Source organism: Festucalex cinctus, chromosome 4, assembly GCF_051991245.1.
Source record: "Festucalex cinctus isolate MCC-2025b chromosome 4, RoL_Fcin_1.0, whole genome shotgun sequence".
NCBI lineage: Eukaryota > Metazoa > Chordata > Actinopteri > Syngnathiformes > Syngnathidae > Festucalex > Festucalex cinctus.
In genome coordinates, this window is record NC_135414.1 from 14,581,224 (window position 1) to 14,608,215 (window position 26,992).

The 26,992-nt window shown below is 41.4% G+C and overlaps 1 protein-coding gene across 7 annotated transcripts; it reads left to right on the top strand.

The window, feature by feature from the left end:
* Nucleotides 1–1,034: 1,034 nt before the first annotated feature.
* Nucleotides 1,035–25,343, top strand: bdnf (brain-derived neurotrophic factor). 7 transcript variants are annotated; one of them, XM_077519104.1, is made up of 2 exons: nucleotides 1,035–1,058; nucleotides 24,311–25,343. In XM_077519104.1, the coding sequence occupies exon 2, from the start codon at nucleotides 24,332–24,334 to the stop codon at nucleotides 25,121–25,123; it is 792 nt and encodes a 263-aa protein (XP_077375230.1). In that variant the 5' UTR covers nucleotides 1,035–1,058; nucleotides 24,311–24,331; the 3' UTR covers nucleotides 25,124–25,343. The 7 variants fall into 7 exon arrangements, with proteins under 7 accessions (XP_077375230.1, XP_077375223.1, XP_077375226.1 ...); XM_077519097.1 differs by lacking the exon at nucleotides 1,035–1,058 and adding an exon at nucleotides 10,909–11,076; XM_077519100.1 differs by lacking the exon at nucleotides 1,035–1,058 and adding an exon at nucleotides 11,136–11,635.
* Nucleotides 25,344–26,992: the final 1,649 nt, after the last annotated feature.

A 26,992-nucleotide genomic window follows, 5' to 3' on the forward strand; every position in this document is an offset into this window, starting at 1 on the left:
GTGCATTAGTTCTTCTTGTTCTTCTTTTTGGCTTTCGGCAAGGGCGATATGTCTTGTTCGTTAAGCATCTTGTGTGCACCGAACGTGCAACAGGTTCTTCTGAAAGTGTGAACGCTGTCTCCTTCCCTCAGAAAGCTAAAGAAAAAAAATCATGTTGTGAAACTGCAGCCGGTCCTAAAAATGTTGTATGTGTTTATGAGGCCGTATAAATAATTGATGAGTCACGTTTATACCCACACTAATGGAGAAATTGACGCTGTTATCTGGATCGGGGTGTGTCGTGTGCCTTGCGTGACCCGTGTTTATGTTTTCTGGTGATTTATTTCACCCGTGTGTAAAAGATGCAGGTGACACTTGTTGGAAGTGTGCGCAACACGCTTTACAGCTTACAGCCTGAGGCGACGGTGAACTGCGTTCTGCCTGTCTGACCGCCCATTCTACAGGGCTCTTAGCTTAAAAAGATGGAACGAACTTGAGACTCATTTTGGGGCATAAGGCCCGGGGCAGCGTTATCTGCTTGCATCAAGTTTACTATGTTTAAGAAAAGAAAGAATAGCGCGGTGTAAGGAGGAGGGGGTGTAACGGGAGTCGTTTAACAGTGTAAAAAGGCCTGAAAGGATTTTGATCCGGCGATATTCTCTGTCCTGGTCAGGGCAGACAAAAGCGGGCAACAAACCACCGGAGAGCAAAGCATGTCGTCTGAATGGTGTGTCTTCTTTGCAGTGTTGGACATCCAACGGCTTTGTGCGCATGAATTTGGCTGCCTGACGCCACAATGGAGGCAGTTTGTTCGCTTCTGCTTTTATTCGCGGAGGCCCTTTGATGTATAGAGAAACTTTGGCCGGGATATCCCTCTCACAAGAAATCCCACTCCTTTGTATTTGCCTTTACAGTCCCCGCCCCATTCACTTGAAAGCTTTCATTTCCTTTATTTCAGCAGTGTCCATGCTATCTGTCTGTCAACTGTAGCTGGCAGTCTCATTTTGGCTCCGGGGTTATTGTTGATGTGAAAAGTTTGCAGCTTCTTGACACTACAGGCTAAACTTGAACGCCTTCAGGTAAAAAGTTAGCTTTTTTGTGACTTTACATTTTTAAGACTGTAAAACAATTAACAATTTAACTTGTTTTTCAAGAACTAAAATACTTTTAATGGCATTTTTATATTATCAATAACCAAATATAACTAAACTACGCCCACACTACAATGCAGACCTCAGCTAATGCTGAATGAAAGACAATATTCTGATTATTATTGTACTTGTTGATTGTGAAATAAGCAGCAAAATCCACTCGTTTTTATCCATCTCAGTGGCGGCCATTTTGCCACTTTCTGTCGCCCGAAAATGACATCAGTTGCTCAGGGCTCAGGTAAAGACCAATCATAGCTCAACATGCAAACATCACATGACCAAACTCAGAAAACAGGTGAGCCATTATGGGTCGTGCCAATCAAGTAACTTTATTTTCAGCCAACAGCAAGTGACAAAATGGCCATCCCCTGGGATGGATAAAAAGGGCTGGATTTTGCTGCATAATTCATATTACAGAAACACAATGTCAATCAGAATTCCGTGTTTCGACTAGTGGGGGCACATACATGTTTTTGTAAAGTTGACTTCCTCTTTAAATATTCAAAGAGTCATGTAACCCCAGAAACAAACAACAACGGGAGCCAGAACGGGTACACTTTTCACTAAAATGATGATAGCACAGCATATATTGCTTTATTATTTCACCTGTATGTATATAAAAAGTCTAGAGTGTGTTGCACTTATTAAATTAATGAGCTGCTACGGGGAACACAATTAATTTGTGTATGTAACAAAAAAAAAAACATGTTGAACATGTGGTTGAAGCAGCTTACTTTCAAATTACATGACATTCAAGACAAACTTAAATTATCCACCTTCACTAAAAATGTTATTTTATTCTAATGTCCGTCATCTTTTTATCAAATGTGCAGTGTAGACCTCGCTTTCATTATCACACCTGATTGTAAGCCGTCGTCAGGGAGGTGGTATTGATGTTTGTTTTTAATGTAGTTAATGTAGCACATAGAGTAGCTTTAAAATGTCTTTTCTTCTTCTTCTTGTATTGATCCATGGCTTGCTTGAATTTCCTCACAAATTGATTGATTGATTGATTGATTGATATGCTACTGCAAACTACAACCACAATACATACAGGACTGTCTTGGAAAATTAGAATATTGTGACGAAGTCCATTAGTTTCTGTAATGCAATTAAATAAGCAAAAATGCCATACATTCTGGATTCATTACAAATCAACTGAAATGTTGCCAGCCTTTTATTGTTTTAATATTGCTGATTATGGCATTTGTTTTACTTGAGGAAATATTCTAATATTTTGAGATAGGATATTTGAGTTTTGTGAATAAGCTGTAAGCAATAATCAGCAATATTAAAACAATAAAAGGCTTGCAATATTTCAGTTGACTTGTAATGAATCCAGAATGTATGACATTTTTGCTTATGTAATTGCATGACAGAAAATAATGGACTTATCACAATATTCTAATTTTCTGAGACAGTCCTGTACATTGATTTAATACCTCTGTGAACATTATTCTTAGTTGAACATTTTACCTTGGAAAAGGCATATTTTAGCCTCAAATGATTGTGATGTTGTGACAGTACGTGAAGATATCATTTAATTGCTTCTTACATTGAATTTTGTCTGGCTCTATGCAATTTAGCATACTAAATAGGAAAGTAATGAAAGCAAAAGCGGCCAAATCATGGAATGTGGACATCTTTGTCAGCAGATGTTCCACGTATGCGCTGCATTAAAGGACACTTGCAACATGTAATATTTTGCACTTTATAAAGAGGCTGCCATGTATGCAAAATTTCAAGTCTCTTCCACCGGGAGCCAGCAATGGCTTTGACCACACAACAACATGCAAATACCCGTATTCAAATTTCCACGTCAATATGCGTTCATGAAAAAAGAAAAATTACTCTCGGAGCACCATGCTACACGATGTATACATCCATTCACATGCGCCATTAAAGTGTCACCATCCTGAGCTGAGTTATAGTTTTAGGCGGATTCGGTTTGGTCTTTCTGAGTCCTGTCGTCACCTGCAAAATCAGACCGAGCAAAGACAATCTTGGGATCTCGTCATGTTTGGCAGCCCTTCAGTCTGGTGACAGGTTGAGATTACTTATGTGAGCAGGGCAGCCATAAAGCAACTGGCAGACAAGCAGCATCTTCCACTCCAGCAGATGCGGGTTAGACTGAGGTCAAAGCAGCCTGCACTTGAAAAAACAAACCCAAGCAAGCCCTCGTTTTCATTCCGAGTGGCTCTTTATAATTAACATGACGTAAAACCCCCAAGAGGTTTTGTTTTTTGTCTTTCTTAATGTGTCTGGTTTCAAACATATTGAAATCATGCCTACCACATATAATCAATACTGAAAGTTTAAAGTTTCAAATCAGATGATGAATTTCAAAATGAAAACTCCAATATATGCCTAAATACCACACAATCTGCTTCAGGTTCTATTCCACCTCGCACACACAGCAAAAGTAGTTTTCACTTATTCCGATTCAAGAGCTCAGTGCACTAATACGGCACACCCAAATCTCCAGATTTCCCTCTGAAGGTGGTAAATACAGTTTACATACTCTCCTGGTGTTCCGCTGGCAGCTGAAAGATAGATGATAACACCGCAAATCCATGTCGAAACCATCTCTTTGGTTCCATTGCAGCCTGCGGAGAGACCGAGGCAAACCAAACAAGCATCCATCCTGACACCGTCCGTCACACTGTACACAGAAGCGCCAAATTAGCACAAATGCAGCACTTGGCACCAGCTTGAAGTATGGTGGCAGCAGGGCGATCATTTACAGGCTGCATTACTTCCACACGACCTGAGCTGTGAGTCACTGGCCGAGCCTGGTAATTAATTTCCACCCTTTTCAGAGATACTTTACAGCAATGTGAAACACATTAGCAACAGGCTTTCACTGTGATTTGGGCCCAACTACTGTGAAAGTAATGAAGACCTCGTATTTGTTTTCTATTAAAGGCTTGGATAGTTTGTTAATCAGAGGATTTGGTGTTTTCTTCCTCCTCTTTGACGGTCCCAGACTTCAAACTCCTAGAGCGCAGGTGTCAAACTAAAGGCCCGGGGGCCAGATCCGGCCCACCACATCAATTTTAAAGCAAATAAAGTGTGTCTGCTTCATGTTTCGCACGCGCGCCATTCTTTTCATTTTGGCACAAAATCTGAAACAAAAATTAAAAAAAATAATTCTACCTATAACAAGTACAGCATTACAAGCATTTTCTTTTAGTAAATACCTTCTTTCAATAAATTACAAAAAAAAAAAAAAAAACACTTGTACACTCAGTTATTTGGTTGAAATTATTTCCCGAGAGAGAGAGAGAGAGAGAGAGCTGTCAGGCGATTAAATAATAATCTAATTAATTGAACTGCAATTGGCTGGCTACCAGTTCAGGGTGTACCCCGCCTACTGCCCGAAGCCAGCTGGGATAGGCTCCAGTAACCCCACGACCCTTGTTAGGAATAAGCAGTCAAGAAAATGGATGGATGGACGGTCATTACTCACTGTTTTTAAGTTGCTAATAAAACCCTCTCTTGCTTTTCTGAGGCAGACGGGTGGTGGATCTTTATTGATTTCGATTATCAGGCTTGTACTGCCAAAAACGTCATGACACTATTACATCTAAAAGCCTTTTTTTTTTTTTTTTGCTATAAGATTAGGATTAAGGTTACTTTGTAATTCGCTCTCCATGTTTAAAGAAAGGGAATGTGTGTGTAGGCCGGTGAGGCGCTGTGGGGGCCTGCCGTGCCCCATTCTGCTTCGTTGGGCTTGGGGCGCGGGCCGTGTGGGGGCGCACTCCGGGTGTCTGGGCTGGCTCTCCGACTGGTGGCCCCCACAGTTCTGCCCTGGCGCTGCCTGGGGGGGGCTGCACTTGCCTTGCGGAAATCCCTCCTTCCTTTCTTTAATTTTTCCTCTGGTCTCTTGAGATCTCCCTAATCTGTTGGAATTTAGCGGTTTCTGGGGATGGTGAAAAATTCTGGTTTTGTAACCCTGTGGGTGGCAGGTGGTGTCTGGTTGGTGCTGGATTTCACTTCACTTGCTTCATATTCTTTCCTTTGATCCTTCCTCTGGTCTCCTGACACCTTCGCAACTCTGGCGGAATTTTGAAGGATCCAGTTAAGGTGAAGGGTATGGGATTTTTATTAGGTTTCAGGTGAATTAATGAGCACAAACACGCACACCAAAAAAAAAAAAAAAAAAAAAAAAAAAAAAAAAGAGAGCAATGATGAAGACATGTTGAATTGCCAAACAGTGTTTGTTACGGTTCCGGTGCGACCGGAAAGTGGATCCCAGAATCACAGAGGAGTAAGCGAGAAGTTTTATTCACCAAAACACGTGAATATGAACATAAAGCGCTGGACACAGCCAGGAAAAAGGTTAACAGAAAGTGCTTGCAAATTGCAAGGAGGGAAATTAACACAACACAAAAAGACCCGAAGGCTACAAACCGCAAACACAAGAAAGCAACAACTTACTATAGCTATGAAACACGCCACATAAAAGTGGGAACAAAAAGAGACGTAGCAAAACTTACGTAGATGAAAATCGAGAATCTTGGAACTATAATAATTAGCGAAGGCGAAAAACAGTAGAAACACTAGACGATGGCTGTGAGCAGACGGAGCAACGACCCGACAGTGGCTGCAAGGAGTCCCAGTCCTTATGAAGGCCTAATAGGTGATGCACTGCAGGTGTGGTGCAGGGGACACGCCCCTCTCATTAATCAGGCACTGTGAGACAAGAAAAACACACTGAGAGCCCAGCAACATGACAGTGTTCCCTCTAAGACGCTCGTGTGCGCAAACGCGCAATGCTCTCACCATGTCACCGTACAGCAAATATCTGCAGCGCATTAAAAAAAATCCTAACCTGAGCTTTATTTACTGTTAGTATTTGTTATATTATCTTCCTATAAAGAAATTGAAAACTTTATACAGCACATGTGGTTAACGGAGTGAGAAAGAAAAATGTGACAAAAATAAATAAAAGCTTAAATGTAAGGGGAAGACTGCATGTCGTGTTGTGGAATGGAGCGGCTCCATCCAATATGAATGGGCAACAGGCTCGCTGTAAATAATGTCTGTAGATTTAACGGGGAATTTCTGTAAATCGTGACATTAAAAATTTGTAAATACAAAAACAATGAAGCAAGCATTTTGTAATTTACATTAATATGGTGTAAAACAAACACAACTGTTTATTTGACAGTAAGAAAATGTTAAAAGATCAAATTCTTTTGGAGAATTCAGAAATTACTGACTGTAATTTAAACACAGATTAACTGTAAAACAGAAAACATTGAGATACAGTTAAAAATAATTACATCAATTGAAGTGTTAGAATAACACTTTTTGAAAGTATAGGTTCTTTGGTATATTTTGTTTATGCCAAAAGAAAGATGCATTTTACAAAATCATATTACAGATTAGAATATTTGGTTATACAGTAAAACCTTGTGTAAAAAAAAAAAAGAGGAAACTGTGGTTACCGGAATAATTTCGTTAAAAAAAAAAAATAAAAAAATTAAAATGCGGTCCAAATATAAACAACTTTACAGACCAATTTGCATATATTCTATATATTTTAAACTTGTAGATCCAATAGTCCTTTACTGATTACTTACATAAGAACAGCAGGTTGGGGTTGTTCAGTGGTAGAGTGGTCGTCTTGCAACTGTGAGGTGGTTGGTTCGATCCCAGTGCAGTGTGATGGTATCAGAGATTCATGAGGAAGGTAATGTAAGTACAGTTGTTCCTGATGTTGTGTAATCAGTAGGTGAAATGAGTACTCAAAATGCAAAGCACTTTGAGGGCATTGTAAGGCAGGAACACTTTATTACCATTGAAATGACATTTTTTAAATGTAAATTTTTCGGCAAAACATTTTTTTTTTTTTCTCGAAACTTTTTAACAGTAAAATCTTTGATCAAGTACATTTTATCATGGTTAAATCAACAGCGTCTATACGTTTTTTTCCCGTAAACGTAGAAAATGTGTTATCGTAATTTAAAGGTACACTTTCGGCAACCACAGCTGCGAATTTTACCGTAAAAACAGCATTATTCTTTTTTGTGTGAATGCACAGACGCACTGAAAATTAGATTGCTGCCGAATGAACAATACTGAAGAAATAAATAACAGTCATTACATACGCAGCCAAAACGTAAACGTTGTCACTGTGGCGAAGGATAAGAAAGTGCTGATTGGCACAAAATTTTAGGCTTGCATTCGACATTTTCGTAATGATTCTGGAGACCAGACAGGTCCAAAAGCAATTAGTAGATGTAAACAAGGAAGTTTGATGACTTTTTGTGTTAATGTGGTGCTTGAACAATACTTTTCTGGCGATTAATATCGTATCATTCATGTAAGGCGGAGCTGGGATTACTTTTCAAGCTCATATTGTCATCAGCTGCCTGCATGCCTCACCAAAGATTGGATGAAATGAGAATGAGATCACATCTTAAAAGCTACTTTAGAAGTGGAGCAAAATCCCCAAGTAGTGATGAAGTGGTAAAATGAGCCCATTATTAAATAGTGTTAATACTTGAGCTTATGTCTAAATATCTGCAACACGATACATTTCTTTAGAGAGTACAAAAATATAATTGCACACATTAATCTCCATATCCATCCAAATGTTGGCTTCAAGTATATCAGCAGCAAATTTCACATGAACACTTCAAAGTTGAAAGAGCAAGCATCTCGGCTGACCACAGAGCAACGGAACACTAGACAGGGCGTGCGAGTGTTTAATCGGTGACCTCAGGCCAAGCCGTAAGATGTATGGCGGTGAAGAGCGGCGGCGAAGGCTCGGCTAAGTGGGAAAAGGGACGAGCATGAGTCAGGCGGCGAGTCTGCGAGGAGCTGTGGGAGCAGAGGAAGTGTTAACAACATCACAAGTAGGAGCCATTCAAGTTACCACGTCAGGAAGCGGAGAGGAGGGGGAGGATGGTGGGAGCGCTCGGAGGTGATGGGACACATACATCCTTATCATTAAATCATGTTCGGCCAACAAGGTGAATTGTTCATCCTCAGCATGCAGTCCCCAGCCACTTGACGTGTTACTTCTCCCCCCTCTTTACGTCACTCCCTGATTTTAATAACCTGTGGCCCGCCATGTGAACAGACTCTATATTTAGGACATTGTAGTAAGGAATCAACTTTAAATGAGCAATACGCTTGTTGCGCACTTGTTGCTTGCCTCAACTCAAACTTTATTCAAATGTGTAAGCCTTTCCCTACTTAGTGGCAAAAAGGCGCATGGGTCGATTTTGAGCATAAAAGTTGTTAAATGATATGTGACTTTCTTATTTTGTTTGTTTTGATAGCTGGCCTGGCTGGACTGGCACAAAAAAATTCCGACTCCTGCCTAACATGTAGTTAACGGACTGGTCCCTCTAAATTGTGGGTCAGTCTCTTGGGGTCAAAAGTAGGAAGATGATAATTAAAAAACACTGGATCGGCCCCAAAAGACGCCGGCCCACTGGGCATGTACCCAGTTTGCCAGATGGCCAGTCCAGCCCTGTAGCTGGCCTTATTTTAAGGTATCGGTACTGGTATCAGACAAAATCTGACAAACTAATTTCCTCACTAGACAGACTCAACATCGAAAGGGCAATTCTGGTATACATAAACCGAGTTACCATTGGTCCATTCTTTGCATTTGTGACAACAAACCCCCCAAACTACCATGTTGGCTCTAATCTCTCATCTAACAAGTCCACATAAATTGCTTCTAGAATTTGTTTATGGACAATGCTTTTTTTTTTTTTAATATTTGACTTTGGGTTGTGCAAAATAGTTAACAGGCGCTCATTTCAACTCACAATGTGCTTGCTATTCTCTTCTCAGACAGGATGCAATCACTGACCATGTTGGAAGAAAACTAGAAGTGCAAAACTTTTTAGTTGCACCCTCTTGTGGGGAAGATAACTGCAATGTGACAACTTAGCCAAGCCCCAGTCTCCCTTACTTGTTGTATCTGTACTTGGTATTGCTATATTTTAAACTAGTGTTGTTCCGATACCGATACTGGTATCGGCAGAGGCGCCGATACTGCATTAAAACAGTGGTATCGGTATCGCTGACTACTCACAAGTAACATGCCGATACCATTAATTCCAACGCTAATATAGGATTTTGGATGCAGCATCTTGTGTCTTGCTCGTGCACAACATTCACTGATATGTGACATGCTCACAGCATGCCGATCTAAGATATCCTATTGGCCTTTGAATGCTCTGAACCAATGGCAGGACAGCTTTTTCGTGTTGAGGAAAAAACAAAACAAAAAACCTTAATTATCGGTATGGTATCGGTATCGGCCGATACTGCAAAACTGGGTATCGGAATCGGTATCAGGGGCCAAACAACGGTATCGGAACAGCACTACTTTAAACCGATCTGATTGACTTGATCAGAATCGGACAATGTTTTGCAATTTTTGTAGGGATGGGCGAGTACCGATACCAGGTATCGGTATCGGTCCGATACCAGCCTTTTTTCAATTACTCGAGTACTCGTGACGCAGACGAGTGCAAGCGACCGATGGCAGAGGGGGAAGACGTTAAGTGAATCCTCCTTGCCTGTAACTGGCTCTAGCTTGCAGCAGTTTTTCACCAAAACTTCACTGGTTTGGAAATACTTCAAAATTGTGAATCTTAAACTAAAAGAGCATTTTTGTGTTTTATTTTGAGCGTTAAGACTATTGAAGAGTGACTGTGCTGTTTTTTTGTTTGTTTTTTTTTTTGTTTTGTTTTTGTCAAAATTAAAGGAAATATATTTGTTTAAAAAATATCTTTAAGTGTTTTTTTTTTTTTTTTGTCAAAATGTACTACTGGTATCGGCAGTTGGTATCGGTATCGGTCGGTACTGAGGGTCTGAGTGTCGGTATCGGTCTGAAAAAAAGTGGTATCGAACATCCCTAATTTTTTGCATAGGCTGTAATTCTTAATTTGCCCGATCGATCAATCAATTGTGTAATTGATCGACTCCATAAAATAAAGCATTCAATATATTTAATGTTTATCAGTGTGCATTGAAGAATTTTTGTTTTTTGTTTGTTTTTTGAAGCATTTCAATTGACATCAATTGTACATTGTTTTTTGCTAAAAGTATTAAATGTTGAAGATTTTAAAATAGATATATTGCACCATCTTCTGATCAAATCAGTGATCAGTTATTGTTTTTGTTTTTTTTAACTGTGATCGATGATAGGCCGAAAAATCCTAATGTTTAAAGCCTTGTATAGCCTACTTGGTATTGGTATTTGTGACTACTCAAGAACAGAGTACTTGTTCTTGCACTCGTGTCACTTTGGGAGGAAAAAAAGTGGGCTTTTCTTTCTTTTTATTTAATGACACATTTTTACTTATTTTCCTTGATTGGCTGCCCGAAAGTGATGTTGAGAAAAATGAGTTTCTTATCATGATGATTTGAAGATGCTTCCTGGATTTGTGCGGTCCTATTCAAAGCAGCTATGCTCGGCAATGACATCCTGCTTTGATTCACAGCTTTCTTGTTTGTGACACAAGTGTCCAATGAGTTGTCACATTGCCGCTATTGTCTCTTCCAGACGCCTACAGGTTCCAGTATACAGCCGTGCACCACCCATGCAATGTGATTTCCTCCGACTAGGATGCCCCCCCCTCCAAAAAAAAAAAAAAAAAGTCATTGAAACCACACAAATGACACAGACACTTTAAGAAACTTTTGCATGCTGGCATCGACTCAGGCGAATCTCACCTATTACTCATGTTGCTTAGTACATTTGGGGCATGGCTTGCAAGCACAGCGCCTCGTCACTGCATAACAATCAGATGGCTCGGTGTTGGCACCGCAATTGATGGAATTTTACTCAAAACAGATTTCGCCTTTGAACTTCCCCATAATCCTCATCCAAAAGTGTCGTTCCGGGGTTTCAAACTATCAGAGTAGAACTCTTCTGCAGGGGTTTTGGGGGATTTTCGATCATATTTGTGTAAGTATGATTTGGCTGTGAGCAAGCAACAAGTTCTTTGCGGGAATGTTGATGTTAATTGTGAAAGCGCAATAGGCCTATAGCGGCATTTGTCCGACAAGTTGGGTACGTCTGAGCTCACCGCTCGACTGCGTTTGACAGCTGTGAGCCAGCCAAGGAGCCCCCCAGTCAAGAACTAGTCCCCGTCATAAAGTTGCCTGCTTTGCTGGGGCTTATTTCAATCACGTAAGAGCCCTATAATGGCGTTGTCCGGGCGAGTGTGTTACGTCTGTGTGTGCAAGCTTCTCTCTGACAAGTCGCTCTTGTTGATTATTTGTCTTTTCCCGTAGAGCCACCAAGGGTTTTTTTCTTCTTTTTTTTTTGCCTATGAGAGTTTAAGCACGGCGATATTGCGAAGGGTTATTAGATTCATAAGTCAGCGAAGTGGTGGGCGATCTACTGAGCACAGCAGAACTTCTCATATGATGACTTCAAACAAGACACATTACCTACCAGCATCTGTTGGAGTGAGTGGATATTAAGACACTTCTATCTCCAGGACAGCGTAGGGGGGAAAATGGTAAGTAAGCGTTTGGAAACACAGCATTCGAAGGGTAAATAGTCGCGTTTGGTGTTGAACGCTGCATTGCCGCCAGGGCTTGGATGACTTGTACTTGACAAAAGTCGCTACAGTACAGCGAGACTCGGTTGTGTGTTGAAGACTCATGTTGACAAAGCTTGTGTGGGGGGAAAAAAAGATTGTGTGGCGTTTTGGGGCTACACCGAGGCAGGTAAGGCAACCATGGAATACATGACAACGGCTGTGTGTGTGTGTGCGCGCGCGTACTGAGACTTCCAGGAGGGTCGTGCATGCTGCCAGTGAGGGGCTTTATTATACATGCATGTATGTTCTTTTACAGCAACACGTGCCACTTAAGTGAGACACTTGGAGCTCGGCTCGGTGTCGTTTAAGGCGGATTGAAACGCGGCGATCGGACCGGCTTTTGGGGGCTTTGTTTTGTTTTTATTAATAGGACCCGCTATCTGATCAAATATTAATTAACACGGTCGGTTTTGCAAGAGAGGGGAAATACACGTGACGAGCAGCAGCAGCAGATGTTTTTTTTTTTTTTTTTTTTTTTTCCCCTCCCTCAAGTGGGGACTGAACAAAAGTATCCAGATAATTCCGTGGCCCCTCATACTGTAGTTCCCCCGGCTGTGTGATGCTTTCAGCACATTGGACAGAGGCACCGGAGCCGTGCATGGACTAAACTCGCACAACACGGTGGACGCCAACTCTCTTTCCCCCCCTTTGCCAAACCTGGGATTGTTTTTCCAACTTTTGGTAAGCTTATTTCTCCGGGAGGCTGTTGTCTTTTAAACAAGATTAAGAGGGGGGGGGATGCAAACTGGAGAGCTGGGGAAAAGAAAAGCGCATGTGCTTTTGTAGAGCTTTGTCAAAGTTGAAACATTAGGCTGTCTGGTGTTTTTTTTTTTCTTCTTTTTTTTTCCTTTTTTTTTGCACTGCACATTGTCAGTACCTTTAAGCCCCTCACACACTGCGTTTAAACTTTGGGACATGCAAGCGTTGGTCGCGGAGATCTAACCACTCACATAGTGGTTGTCAGCCCTTGTAAAGGTAAGAGCCCAATCCATTGTTTTCATATCACTCTTTTGTTGCTGTCGTCTTTGCGGGCTTTTGTACCACAAACTTGAGCTTTTTACACACAGCATGCAGCCTGCATCCTCGCCTGTCGGCATTAGTCACCGAAATAACTCCAAATATGCTTCTTTAGTAACGACACGGAATGCATCGGGTCATAATAAAGGCTCGCATGTAAGCGTCAAGTCTTGGGAAATGTCTCTTTTGAGACTTCTCCGTTCTAATTTATTTCAAACGGGCTTTTTCTTTCGGAAGCTGTGGAGTTTCCGAAGCTGCCTTCCTGCAACACAATGTGCGTAATGGTTGCGTTATGCCTAATCATGCTCCCAATATGGGAACTAAGACGCTGCAGTGATCCAGTCATCCTGCTCCATAACCGGAGGACTGATCCTGGGTGTGCGTACAATAATGCAGTAGTCGTGATAACGCATGTGCGGGACACAAAAGCTGCCATCTTCCCCTTTTTTTTCTATCATGCTTGGGCTGCTACATTCATGTTTTGTCTTGATGTCTGTGGATTCTGTTATCGGTCCAAATATAGCCCTACGCTTTACCCCTCTCCTCCCCCCCCCCCCCCCCGGCCCCCACCCCTCCCGTCATCGCCATCAAATCACTTGTGTTTTTACTACGACCGCTCCACGGTTTCATTCATAAGGTGCTTTTCGCTTCACTTGCTCCCGCTACTATCATTCTCGTTTTTTGTTTTGTTTTTGTTTTTTTGCATGCCACAACCACTGGCTGCACAAGGAATAACACTCGAAAAATATGATCACATCCTCTCGTAGAACTTTCAATTTTTTGCAAAGAATTTGTTTCGTGTGAAATTATAATACGTATGGGCGTGGCCCGTGCACGTCACTGATAAATGTGATGGAGAGATAACGTACAAACACTTGTGCGGACTTATAGCATGTTTTTTTCTGCTTCAAAAATAAGGAATTCATAACTGGCTGGACACTTAAGGCGGACAGATTTATTCGATGCTTCAATCTCTTGCGAAAATCGCTCAAGATGCACTGGATATTGTCTATTTCCACTCCCCATCTTCATCTCACTCCCTCTCTTGTCTTTTTTTTTCCCCTCCTCCTCCTCCTCCTCCTCCGGTCAAAGATTTAAGATGTTCCGATCCAAGAAGAAGCGAGGAGAGAAAATCCCCAACGCCCACAGTCAGTCCTGTTTTAATCAACGCTCATCTTTCACGCGGCACGTCTTGCAATAAATAGTCCGAAAACGAATTTGTCCTCATAATTGTGGTTGAATGGCGGAACTTGCCCGCAGACGTCCTCGCTCGATGCAACGTGCGCCCATCATATTCTGTTTTATTAATCCTCATTTTGTGTATGAGCAGAAAAGCGTGCATTATTTATGACGTTCAAAATACGTTGCAAATAAATGTCACGTCACGGCAGTCACGTTTTGGGTTTATTAATAAGCAAACGTTGCTTTCAAAAAAATATATCGGGCTAAAATGTGAGATGATTTGACTGTTATTTAGAATAACAAATTATGAAGGTTTAAATCTCATTTTTGCCATCATTTGACTCGTATTTTTAGCGTGTTTTGTGCATTTATGTTTTAATTGCATTAGAATAAATTTTAAGCAAAATGCGTGCCTTTCTGGACATGTTGCAATATATATAAATATATATAATTTTTTTTTTTTTTCGACTGAGACGTGGGATTATGTGTGGGCGTGGGCGTGTTGGGTGGAGGAGGAGGGGTGAGCGGAGGCGGGTAGGAGGGGTCTGTGGGGTGGCACGACACACTTTGTATGTATGAAGGTTTTTTTATAGCACTTTTCTGCAATGTACGTCAGCGGATCAGTCCATAAATGGGGCTGCGCGCGTGTGTGTGCGGGCGGGCGTCTACTTGCGCACGCGGACGCACGCGTTATCTTTACTGAGAATCTCCTCTCTCTCTCTCTCTCTCTCTCTCTCTCTCTCTCTCTCTCTCTCTCTCTCTCTCTCTCTCTCTCTCGCTGCAGAGTTGTGGTGGGCGTCAAAATTCACATCATCAAATTGTTTCGCTTGGCTTTATTCATTTAAAAAAAAAAAAAGAGGCAACATTAATATTTTAGATTTTCTAGCTGGCTTGTGCGTGTTTGAGTTGGCCTTTGTCTTATTTCGATTAATTCTCGCGTTTTGAATCAATTATTTTTATTTTACAATATTTATAATGACAACAGACTCCCCCTTTTTCCACCCCACATTGCGTCCTTTCCGGTCCGTTTCTCATTAATTAATTATTAAAAAAAAAAAAAAATGTCGGCTCGCTCGTGCACAGGATATAAATAAGAAATGGGCTATCGATTATTTTGAGTTATAGATGGCGGAAATCTCCACAGCAGCGGGCGGACGTCACGATATATTTAGAGCAAGCGATCATCTTAATCATGATGGCAATGAAGGCTCCGTCGCCCCGCTGCCGCTTAGTCACCACCGTCATCACCTTCATCACCATCACCTTCATCCAATTAACAGGCTTGTTTAAACAAGTTCCGTCAAGAGGGGATGCTTTGGATGAGGCTCGGTGGCACGGGTACAAGTTTTTTTTTTTTTTTTTTTTTTAATGAATATTTAAAACGGGGCAGTCGTTATACGTGTCGGACCAGGATGATTCAGAGCATCACCGATTTTTCACGATATTTTCTAATCACTGAGACAGACAGACAAGGCTGGCAGGCAGACAGACAGACAGACAGACAGACAACTTGTAGATTGTTGCAATTCAATGATTGCATATAGTTTCACTTTGACTGTTTTAGCCTATAGTGGATTTCATGGCGTAGTCTGCACGTTCCTTCAGCAGGGAACGCAAAGGTTATTGGTGCTGAGCTGATATTGGATTTGTGTTGGAGGGGGCGGCATATGCCAAGCAAAGACAAACCCCGAACCCGAGTTTAAAGGCGTCCCAAGTGGTCTGCAGCCCGCCCTCGCTGTTTGACGTCATCTAACCTTATACAAAGTGTTTTCATACTCCTAACTTTGATCCAAGTGCCCTCATCTCCTTTCTTTATCCCCAGCGAAAATGACAATTTCTCAAATGTCATTTCCCCCTTGCCCATTTCCCCCTTGCATGCAATTCCTGTCTTGCACAAGCAAGCAGGCTGAGTGAATGAAGCCATCAGCAGTGCAGACTGTCATGTCTCTCTCTCTGCATTTGGCAGCATCGACTGTAAAAGAAAAGACGTTAAGCAAGAGAGAAGTGTAAATGCAAATCACATGTTTGTAACATGGCTCGATTAAAACCTGAGACATGTACACCCCCTGCACCCCTTCCCCCAAAGACAAAAGATGTCCATCCATACGCCTCAGACAGTTTGAAGTCATTGTTCCTGAGAAATCTTAAACCTGCAGAAATCCAACACCACCGTGCGGATGAAATAGTGGCTTAGTTTTCAGAAGGACTCCAACACAGGCCTCAAACATCCCTCTGAGCTCGGAGCTCTTTGTTACCTCCATTTATCACACATTATTTTGAATTCATTCAGAAAAGTAGTCCCCAAAGCCTCTGACGCCGCTTGCAAGCCAAGACTCCACTTGCTACACCGGCTTCAGTTTTGCTGCATTTGCACAAATGAGAGAGGCAGTGTTGTTGTTTTTGCTACTAGATGGCAAGTGATTTATTTATGAATTACTTGTGTGGAACATTATGCTTTTTTTAATACACGCTGGAGTCAAGTCCCTCAGTGATTGCTCATGGTGCAAATCTTTGTCATCCAGCGTTCACCTTCATCTGTGGGCCTTGGGGAGGGCTAGAGCCTATCTTGGCACGTCCCCGGGTGTGTTGGAGGTGGGGCTGACTCATTAGGCAGGTGTGAGCATCCACTCCTATATTGCTGCATGCCAAACAGGAGCTCCCCAGCACATATTGTAAGCCAATGCTGGCAAAATTATGCTGGTCATAGAGCAAACAAATCACTATCATTCTTGCACTGGACCAGTCACACAGGATAATGAGATGCTGTTTCCTCATTACAGCTATCCATCAATTTGAAAATATTCAACATCCCCTCAAAGGCTTGATCATGAGGCAATATTGTTAACAAATGTATAAGATAATTTGTAATCCATTTGTTGAGGTGACTTGAAAAGGCTCTCTTATCTTTGTTTTCGAATCCAACTGGAGATACAGTGGGGGGAAATACAATAAAAAAAAAATAGAATGTCCACGCAAATATGACTAAGAATAATATTGCTCATGAATAAATTTAACGTTGATTTTTCACACGTCTCCGCGTTGGGTCACGACTTGCACGCTGACGCACAGCCCTCAAGAAATGCCACCATGTTTGGGTGGGCAAAACACGGAAGCACGGAGGCTTCGCGCGTGCGCGTACTCTATATATATACTATAGAAAAATATATATATAGTCAGACATGATGGTGTGGGTGTGATGTGTACGGAATGCGCGAGAACAAAAAAGACACGATGCGCAGTGAGCGCGCACTAATAGTTCCGCCTCCGGGCTGTTTAAACAGGAGTCGGAGGCGAGCAGTGAGCCAGCCAGCCAGCCGCTGGTCACATGTTGCAGCGTCATCGTGTAGTAAAGTTGGTCGACTTCCACACAGGCTCCCCATACCAAGCTGCACGGCTCTCTTGTCTTGTCTTCATCCCGCCACTGGCTTGCTCCTCCTCCTCCTCCTCCTCTTCCTCAGCTGCTGCTGCTGCGGCGGCACGCGGGCGACGACTCTGCTTTCACACAACATCTCCACCGGAGCCGTCCAGCCATGGGAGTGCATGACCTCATCCATGCAATTTCCACCATCAATAATTTAATGTATTTGCTCCAAACCTGAAGAGATATCCTGAAGCTTGTCAGGAGGGTACGGAGAGGAAAAGTATCGCTAAAGTCTAAATTACTCAGGGAGTTGGCCAGGACAGCCCAGATGACTCTGTCCTGTTGAATGGTCTGTTTTACGACTGGGCAGAACAAGGTATGTCTCTCTCGCAACTTCTCTGTAGCTTTGTTGGATGCTGCTTTTATATAGCTATATATAGCCCTACAGGCTATGTTTAAAAATAAAAAAAAAAGTTGGTAGTTTGTGTGTTGTGGGTCTAAAATAGCCCCATCAAGTCTTGGTATCCTGTGGACAGGCAGCACCGCGGCCCCATAGGGGATATGTGTAATCTTATCCTGCTGTTCATTAATAAAAAACGGACTTATTATGTTGATTGGGTTTCCAAAGGAGAGCAAGGGCCTACTGGGTGTAATTTAACACAAATATAAGACGCTTGTTTCGCCACTATAAAATAATAACCATATCTGGGTTAAGTTATTCATCTTGAAAGGTGACAATTCAGCGCACTTCTGTATAACAATCGCATTGGAACATCCTATACACAAGTTGTTGTTGTTTTTAGAAGTTGCAGAAGCACATGTCCCTGCAACAAATTACTTTTTATTTACCAATGTAAAAATAATAATAATAATTAAATAGAAAAGGCGAAACAAATAACTTCCAAGGGGGAAAAAAATGACTTTGAGGGACTCATCACTCATTAAGACTTTATGGGAAACCCGAGACCAAAGATACACCAGCGACTTTGGTCCACTTCTTGGTGTTATGTTTGCATTAGGTGTCTTCAAATTACTGATCTTTATCTATCTATCTATCTATCTATCTATCTATCTATCTATCTATCTATCTATCTATCTATCTATCTATCTATCTATCTATCTATCTATCTATCTATCTATCTATCTATCTATCTATCTATCTATCTATCTATCTATCTATCTATCTATCTATCTGGCAGGGTAAAGCTAACATTTGCCAATATTTCACGGTCTTGGGCGCCATCTAGTGTACATAGTTGCAAACTGCAGTGGCCCAATTTCAAATTTTGTGCAGTAATCTCCCTCTGATTTGGTGATTTATGGTTCCAAATGAACACTTTGGAACAAATTTGAAGCAGATCTGACATTGGTTAGCATGTGACTATTTTTATTTTATTTTATTTTATTTGTTTTCAATCTAAGATGGCGACGAATGCTCCAGATCAATACTGATAGTTGTATGCTGTGTGGGAGGAAGCGACTGCTTTGGCCAGCAAAGCTTGGACAGCAGCTGTTTGAATGCTTGGCTTCGATGTGGCAGCGGATAAGGGTTGGCTCCGAGGCCAGGTGTAGCCTAATCCCCGGTTGGTGCTCAGTATATTGCTAAATATGCTCTGAAATTGTGTCAGATTAAAAATAACATCTCCAGGCAGCAATCTTCTTCTACATGTGTCAGCCATTACCATTGACAGTTTGATTTGCTTTTTACTGCGCAGTATTATGGAACACAAGGGGTGTCCTGAATCTAATATCATGTGCGCATGTTTGTTTTCCCACTGTTATTATAGCTGAACATTTGGCATTGAGATCTGTGCGCGTTGGACGTGACCAAACATGCTGCTTGGTAAACACTTCCACTTGGCAAGGGTGTTGAGGAGTTGAACAAAGTGTGCAAAACACAAGGAAGGCATGACAGATAACAAATGTTGCTATACAGTCCAATCCAATGTTTATCTCTCATATTGAAGCTTTTACTGAGGTGGGTAGACATTGCCATAAAGTATACTGAAGCTACATTCGCCCCTGGTTAATAATCACAAGGAATGCTGATCCTTTCATGTGCTTTAGAAACTTTTCATCATCTGTTCATGCGAGGTATTTAAGCGCCGTAATCCCCACCTGCCGTAAAGAATAAATATGAGACTAAGTAGCATACGGCAGCCTTACAGGCCGTGCCTTAAAAGCATATACGAGCAGGTGGTCATTTGGTGCGTGTGGACGTCCAAGAGGCCACGCGCTCACCTGCTCGCATTGTTCTGTGTGCATAAAAGCATGTTTGAGCAGCGGTTATTGAGGCCTTTGTGTCCCTCCGCTCCATGTCATCCGTCTGGATGGAAGGAAGGAAATGATGATGTCTCTGCTAACAATTGATGCACAAGACTTAATTATTGGACACAAATCAATACGGTACGTCAAACAAAAGTCAAAATGATGTGATCCAATATGAGATAGAGCAATGAATCCTCGAGAACATTTGGATCCTTTCTTGCTGGATTATGCTCATTTGGTTGGACACACAAACACACGTTTTTATGCACTGTGAAAATCCTGCAGTGCACATAACATCTTCCTTGGATAATTCTCAGCCAGTCCCACAGCAATTAAATGATTCATTGGCTTTATTGCATTTTAACAGGATGTTGATTGAGAACATAAGCCATATTGATCGTCCTGATGGAAACAGGAAATCACAGAGATATAAATACAATCATTTGTTGTTCCCGGTGTGAGGATACCTGGGGGAATAATTGCATGCAATTGCACGCTGTTGAGTGGCATTACCCCCAGCAACCTCCTCCTCTCCATTCTCTCCCCTGTGGAGACCTGGAAGAGACGTCATCTGTGGTTGTTATGCTGCGAAATGACGCTGCCGCTCTCTCCACCCCCCTGCTGCTGCAATATTACCCCTGTGGTCGCTTACGGAAGATGCAGCACTTTGTCTGCACCATTTCCAGCATGAAGTTTGACGCCTAACAGTAATCAGCCCTCTCCCTTCATTTCCTTGATGTGGAAGTGGAACCATTTGTGTGCAGTGCTGATAATAATATCAGCCTAAATGCATCCTACACGTAAAGCTCGTGACTGGCATCCATCCCGTAAAGCGGCAGGATTTTATGTGCTGGGAAGGCCCACGTACATCTCCTGATTGGAATCCAAACGACAACAAGGGGTTAATCTGTGTGGTTTAGTGTATAACTACATTTCATGAGTATGGACTTGCACTTCACGCAATTCTTTGTCATTATTGTTGTTTTAATTGGCGAGAGGAAAAAATCCCCCCCAATCTCCTTTCAAGCCGGCCCCTCCCTATACATCTTCCTTCCAGCACACACATTGTGGAGGAGCGCGTCCCTCAGCTTGGGGAATGAGTGGCTCATTAAGAAGGAGGATGTGATATTCTGAATAGACTGGGAGACTCCCAGCACATCTATTTTTAGAGCAGATATCTCTATGGCAGTCACCGGTGTTGTTTAATTGCAGCCCCAGACGCCAATTAAGAAGGAAACAAATGCGTTTAAGGCGGGGCTTGCTCCTTCTTTACGGTAAAAGGTTCTTGTGTCCACTCTTGAGAGACGGCTGGAGTGTGCGTGTTTGTACACTATGTTTTCCTGTATAGGCTAAAGCTTGGGACATGCAGTGCACTCACACAGCCAGCCCATTTGGAATGCAGTTTATTCTAATCTATTTTATGATTAAAAGGATCATTCTTTGCTATGATCATTGGCGTGCGCACAGTGCCCGTCGGAGTGACACCTAGCAGGGTTTAATCATCATGTCAGTGTAAAGATTGGCACCTTCCAGGGTAGCGAAGATGACACATTTTTGAGTCATTCGTGTCCTGCTGGGTTCAGCCTGGAGAGATCTGGAGTCACCCACCTGCTCTCAGTAAAATTCTCCTCACTTATGATCAGAATTTTCTTTCCGGCTAAATGCGTCACTCCCGAGTTTTCAGTGCTTCCGCTTTGGATGACCCTTCATCAAACACGAAAAACAAACAAAACCATTCTCTCTTTCATCAACACATGATTAACGACTGTATCTATGTTGTTAGTACTAACGAATTCATCCTTAAAGGGATACTTGACTCATTGAGTCATTTTCAGCAGTAAAAAGTTAATATTTTGTCTATAATTAATGTGGTAATGTCATTATTTTTCATGTACCGTTAATACCTTTAAAAAGTAATTTTTCTACTTGCTGTCGACTGATGATAACATCACCTGTGTTGAGGAAGTAGGTAACGACCAATCATGGCTCAGTTTACTGACCAAACCCGGAAAACAGGTGACCATGATTGGCCGTTTCCTACTTCCTCAGCACAGGTCGACAGGTCATCATCGGTCGACCGGAAGTAGAAAAATCACTTTTTAAAGGTATTAATTGTACAAAAAAATAAAATGAAAATAATGACGTTATCAAATTCATTCTGGACAAAATATTAACTTTTCACTGCTGTATTGTTCAATGAGTCAAGTATCCCTTTAAGTCTATAAAGCCTGTAAAGCCTAAACCATGGGGAGAGATGAGAGAATATGAGAGATTGTTTGTAAATGGAGTATTTATGGGTCCTTTTGAGCAAACAAAAAACCTTTTTTTTTTTTCAACTTCAACAGAAAGATCATGTCCCACTATTAAAACTCATTCAAAACCCAAACGGTTTTTTAATACTTTGTCCTTCACTCCCAAAAATGTATTTGTTTTATTTTTATGATTGAACATACAGAAGACTTTGATGCAGCTTCTGACCTGAAGAGATGGCTTAAAGCAATAGTAGTTGTAAAAAAAAAAAAAAAATGGCCAGCAGGTGGCAGAAGAGTATAAGAGATCCACCAGGGCCATATTGCAACAAGCTCTTTTTCCCCCAGTGTTTTCAACAGGTTTGTAAATAATGATAAAACTTAGCTATATTCTGATGCTATTTGCTGCAAAACGGAAACAGATACAAATATACTTTTTTTCATGATGAAAGAACACACTTTAATCTTTCTATTGGTAGGTTCTATGTTTTTATAGCAATAGAACACAATATTCTGTGGGGCTTGCAAAATCAGTCAAACTCCAATAAAACCGCCAGGAATGTAGGCTGTTGCTTCAGTGAAAATGGCTGGTTGTCTCTCCTTTCTCAATTGGGGCGATCTTGCAAGGTCACTGGAAAAAACATCAGCTGGGTGATACTGCTCTCAAATGGATTATCCGTCCAATGCATGTGTCAGATCATATACGCCAGGGTTTTAATGGAAACAAAAATATACTGATGAAATAGAGGGCACAAAATGTCTTGTATTTAATATGATACGTTTGGCTTTATAGGCACTATAAGTGTGTTAGTTGAGCATAAACAGCTTAAACTGCTAACATAAGTTTTTGTGTGTTGCAAGTATTTGTATTTGTCCTCATCGCAGTGTGTTGATTTCAATATCCCAGCAACACGAATAAGCGGGGTGAACACTTTAAGCATTAGTCAAACAGCTTGAAAAAATAAATAAATAAATAAATCAGTCTGGCAAAAGCAACTTATTTTGGTTTGTCAGGCCCCATGTTACTTCGTAGGCTACTTTGTGATTCCTGAAACAAGACAAAAGACAGCTTCTGGATTTGTTCAGAGATCCACAGAGATCTTTAACTACATTTAAAGGGGAAGTCAACCCCCCCCAAAAAAAATCTTTGCAAAAATATGTTCAGACCCAACTAGTCTAAACACTGTATTCGGATTAATATTGCATGTGTGGATTATGAATTAAGCAGCAAAATCGACCCATTTTTATCGAACTCAGAGGCGGCCATTTTGCCACTTACTGTCGACTTATATGACATCAGAGTTGCTCAGGGCTCATGCTGCATTCGTGGGAAGTGGGAAGTCGGACTTTTCCAACTTCAAACAAGGAAGTGTGTACGGGAACTCAGAAATCCCACTTCCGAAGTTGGGGGAAAAAAGTACCGCGACTTCACCGACCCACTTCAATGTGATGTCACCCTACAATAGCGAATACTCACATACTGTGAATGGTAAAACACAATTTAGTTGAGTAAAAAACTAGATAGCTTTCTTCATTCATAAATATTCGACATCACTTGTATGCGACAGTATGCCACTATCTACTACTGAAGTATGGAATGCTTATGAAATCAGATAAATACTTAAATTAAGCTCAATTGCAACAAGGCAAGTTTGCTGGAGGTCAACATGTCTTTTCAGGACCGAAACAAAAAACAATTTATCACTATCCGCCACTTTGGTTGTTTAATTTCTCCTCGGATGCTTTCAGGTCGGAACTGGGAGAATACAAGTGGAATAAGTCCGACTTCCGACCTTCCTCGAATGCAGCATCAGCAATGACCAATCACGGCTCACCTGTTTTCTGAACCTGAGCTATGATCGGTGGTCAACTGTGATGTCATTTTAAGTCGACAGCATACGGCAAAATGGCAGCCGCCTGAGGTGGATAAAAATGGATGGATTTTGTTACTTAATTCAGGTTCCACAAACACAATATTAATTATAGTGTTGTGTTTAGATTAGTGTACATTGTAAAAACAAAAAAAAACAAAAAATTGAGTTGACTTCCCCTCTAATGGGCTCTTGAGCTGCTAACACGACACACCTCCATAAAGTTGTATCATTTTTGGGTAATCCTGCTTACAAAGAAAGCACCAGATTTTAGAAATGCTACATTTACGCCTGTGATTGCCTCCGAGACTTCGAAATAGTAGCGTACAACTACAACACACGAATAGCTCGTCTAGAGTCACTCGATATCTTTGGTATAACGGTGCTCTGTGATGTTGAGCACAGCGTTGGTGAATTGGCTCCAACAAATCCAAGCCTCGCACATGAAAAGAATGATCCCAGTTTACAAATGTGAGGAAACCAGTGCCAGAACACTGCTGATATACGTGTGATTCCAAACATTTGATGAAGCTACAAATATCAGGGGAGGCGTACGTGGTGCATTATGACTCACAACTTCATTCCACTAACTGTCTGGGTGTCTCCCCCCCAACTTCCCTTTTGTCTTTCTTTATCCCTCCAGTTCCACCAGGTTAGAAGAGTGATGAGCATCCTGTTCCTTACTATGGTTATTTCATACTTCAGTTGCATGAGAGCTGCGCCCCTGAGAGATGCCCCGGGCATGCAGGGCCATCGGACGGAAGGCTACCTGGGCGCCGCGACGGTCGCAAGAGGCCGGGGGACTCCGCAGAGTGGCGGCGGGATGTCCTCGCTCACAGACACCTTTGAGCAGGTGATAGAGGAGCTGCTGGAGGTGGAGGGGGAGGCGGCCCAGATGGGACAGGGGGCAGATAAGAGCCAGGGCGGTGGGGGCGTGGCTTCAGCCGCCGCGGCCACAGAAAGCAAGGATGTCGACATGTACGACTCGCGGGTGATGATCAGCAACCAAGTGCCTTTGGAGCCGCCGTTGCTCTTTCTCCTGGAGGAATACAAAAACTATCTGGATGCTGCTAATATGTCCATGAGGGTGCGGAGACACTCTGACCCCTCGCGACGTGGAGAGCTCAGCGTTTGTGACAGTATTAGCCAGTGGGTGACAGCGGTGGATAAAAAGACGGCAATAGACATGTCGGGGCAGACGGTGACCGTCATGGAAAAGGTTCCTGTCCCCAATGGCCAACTGAAGCAATACTTTTACGAGACCAAATGCAACCCCATGGGGTACACGAAGGACGGCTGCAGAGGAATAGACAAGCGGCATTATAATTCCCAATGCAGGACAACCCAGTCCTACGTGCGAGCTCTCACCATGGATAGCAAAAAGAAGATTGGCTGGCGGTTTATAAGGATAGACACTTCCTGTGTATGCACATTGACCATTAAAAGAGGGAGATAGTGTATAAAATGTATAGATTTTATTGAAGAGTTTAAAAAAGAGAATACAGAGAAAATATCTATTTGTATATATACATAACAGGGTAAATTATTCCGTCAAATGAAAATTTTATGGAGTGCATGTAAAAAAAAGATGAAGTTTATACAGTAAAAGTGATATAACAGTCTATTTATTGAACATATTCATGACCTTGTAAACGATTAAAAAAAATCTGATCAGTCATTTGCTCCCACTTTAAATTACTATATCACATTCCTCAAGACATTGTGATTTGTTTATGTTGCCAATATTTACAAAATGAAGTGGAAAAAAAAAACAGGCAAGGAATGAGAGGACAGTTCCATCTTCAAAAGCTTGCATGCTGCTTCAATTGTGAATCGAGAAATTCTCCACTTACAAAAAAAATGATAAGAGGCTGACCAAAAAAAACTTTCCGTCTTCATACTCAGCGGAAAACAACTTTCCTCTCAAGTAATTTATCTGTTTACTGTTCTAAACTTCTCAAGGTATAATGTTGGGATTACTATGTCAAGGTGCTGTTGTCAAAGCTTTGCTGTTTATTTTTTTATTCCCACCAGAGAAAGATATATATTAGAAAAAAAATGTGTATATATATATATATATATATATATATATATATATATATATATATATATATATATATATATATATATATATATATATATATATATATATATATATATATATATATATATATATATATTGAGACATGTTTCTGGGTTAATATTATTCATTTTGTATGTTGTGAAGTTGTTTGCAATATTAAACTGAAATATTTGAAGAAATAAAAATGACTATAGGCAACTGAAAAACAAAACCAATGTTGATAAAGTTTCAACCCTCCACTTTTAGTTGTATGCACAAATACTGAAACACATCAATCAGCTGCCAAATGTTACCCAATAACCAACTCTAATATTTAGTGTGCAGTATTTCAGGTCACGACTCACTAAGCATATATATGTACGGATCAGAAGGGTACTTGCAGCTTGCAGTGTTTGGGAGAGAGAAATAGGTGAAATACAAAACATCAGTCACACACACTGACAAATGTTCACAGGCGCCGTCTTCATTGTGACTCGACCTACACCATTATCCCACAATCAGAGAAATAATCCTCACTTTCACGAGAAAAGTGTCTGCGCGTCAAGTTTAGACTTGTGCAAGTAGGCTTTGGCTGCTCTTGACACATACTTGAAGGCTTCGCCCACCCCATACATCTGTGCACATTAAAAGCAACAGTTCAATATTACTGAATCCCATCCTGATGTCTTCAACAAAAGATCATTCACCGGGGCATTCATTGAGTTGTACAGTCACAAAGATCTAAGGAAACCGACTTGTCTGCTTTCAGAGGTGAAAGGTTGCCACAGCATCATATCATTCCTTTCAGCACCTTATAAAACTTATTTCGCCGTCTTTCTAACTACCGATACAATCACACGACACTTTGTTCACAATTTAAACGAGTGGATGCGCATACACTTAGCAAAAGTAACCCAATTATACATGTTAGGTCAATTTATTGTATGACATGCAACACCGCCTGTTTAAAGGTAAGTGGAATCCCTCAAAAGGTTTGGAACTTGCCGTTTGAAATTTGGGAAGCTGTTGAAGAAAATGTGGATTCGCCCCATGAATCACGTGAAATGTGTTTTCCATTCATTCACCAAATGTGAGGAAGGATTCACCCCGCCACTCAAAAGGTAATGACCAATTTATGTATATTTTGATAATAATCCTTTTTTAAATGAATGTCCACCAACAGGTACAATCAAATGACATGCTGTAAATTATATTGCTGCTGCAGCAGTTTCACAGCTGTTTGAAATGAATCGTGCAGATATA

Bases quoted from the DNA above. Each gene is read 5' to 3' on its own strand.
- bdnf (XM_077519097.1), top strand. From the start codon at position 10,942: ATGGAATTTTACTCAAAACAGATTTCGCCTTTGAACTTCCCCATAATC. The intron at 11,077-24,310 runs GTAAGTATGATT...TTATCCCTCCAG, and splicing joins GGATTTTCGATCATATTTGT to TTCCACCAGGTTAGAAGAGT.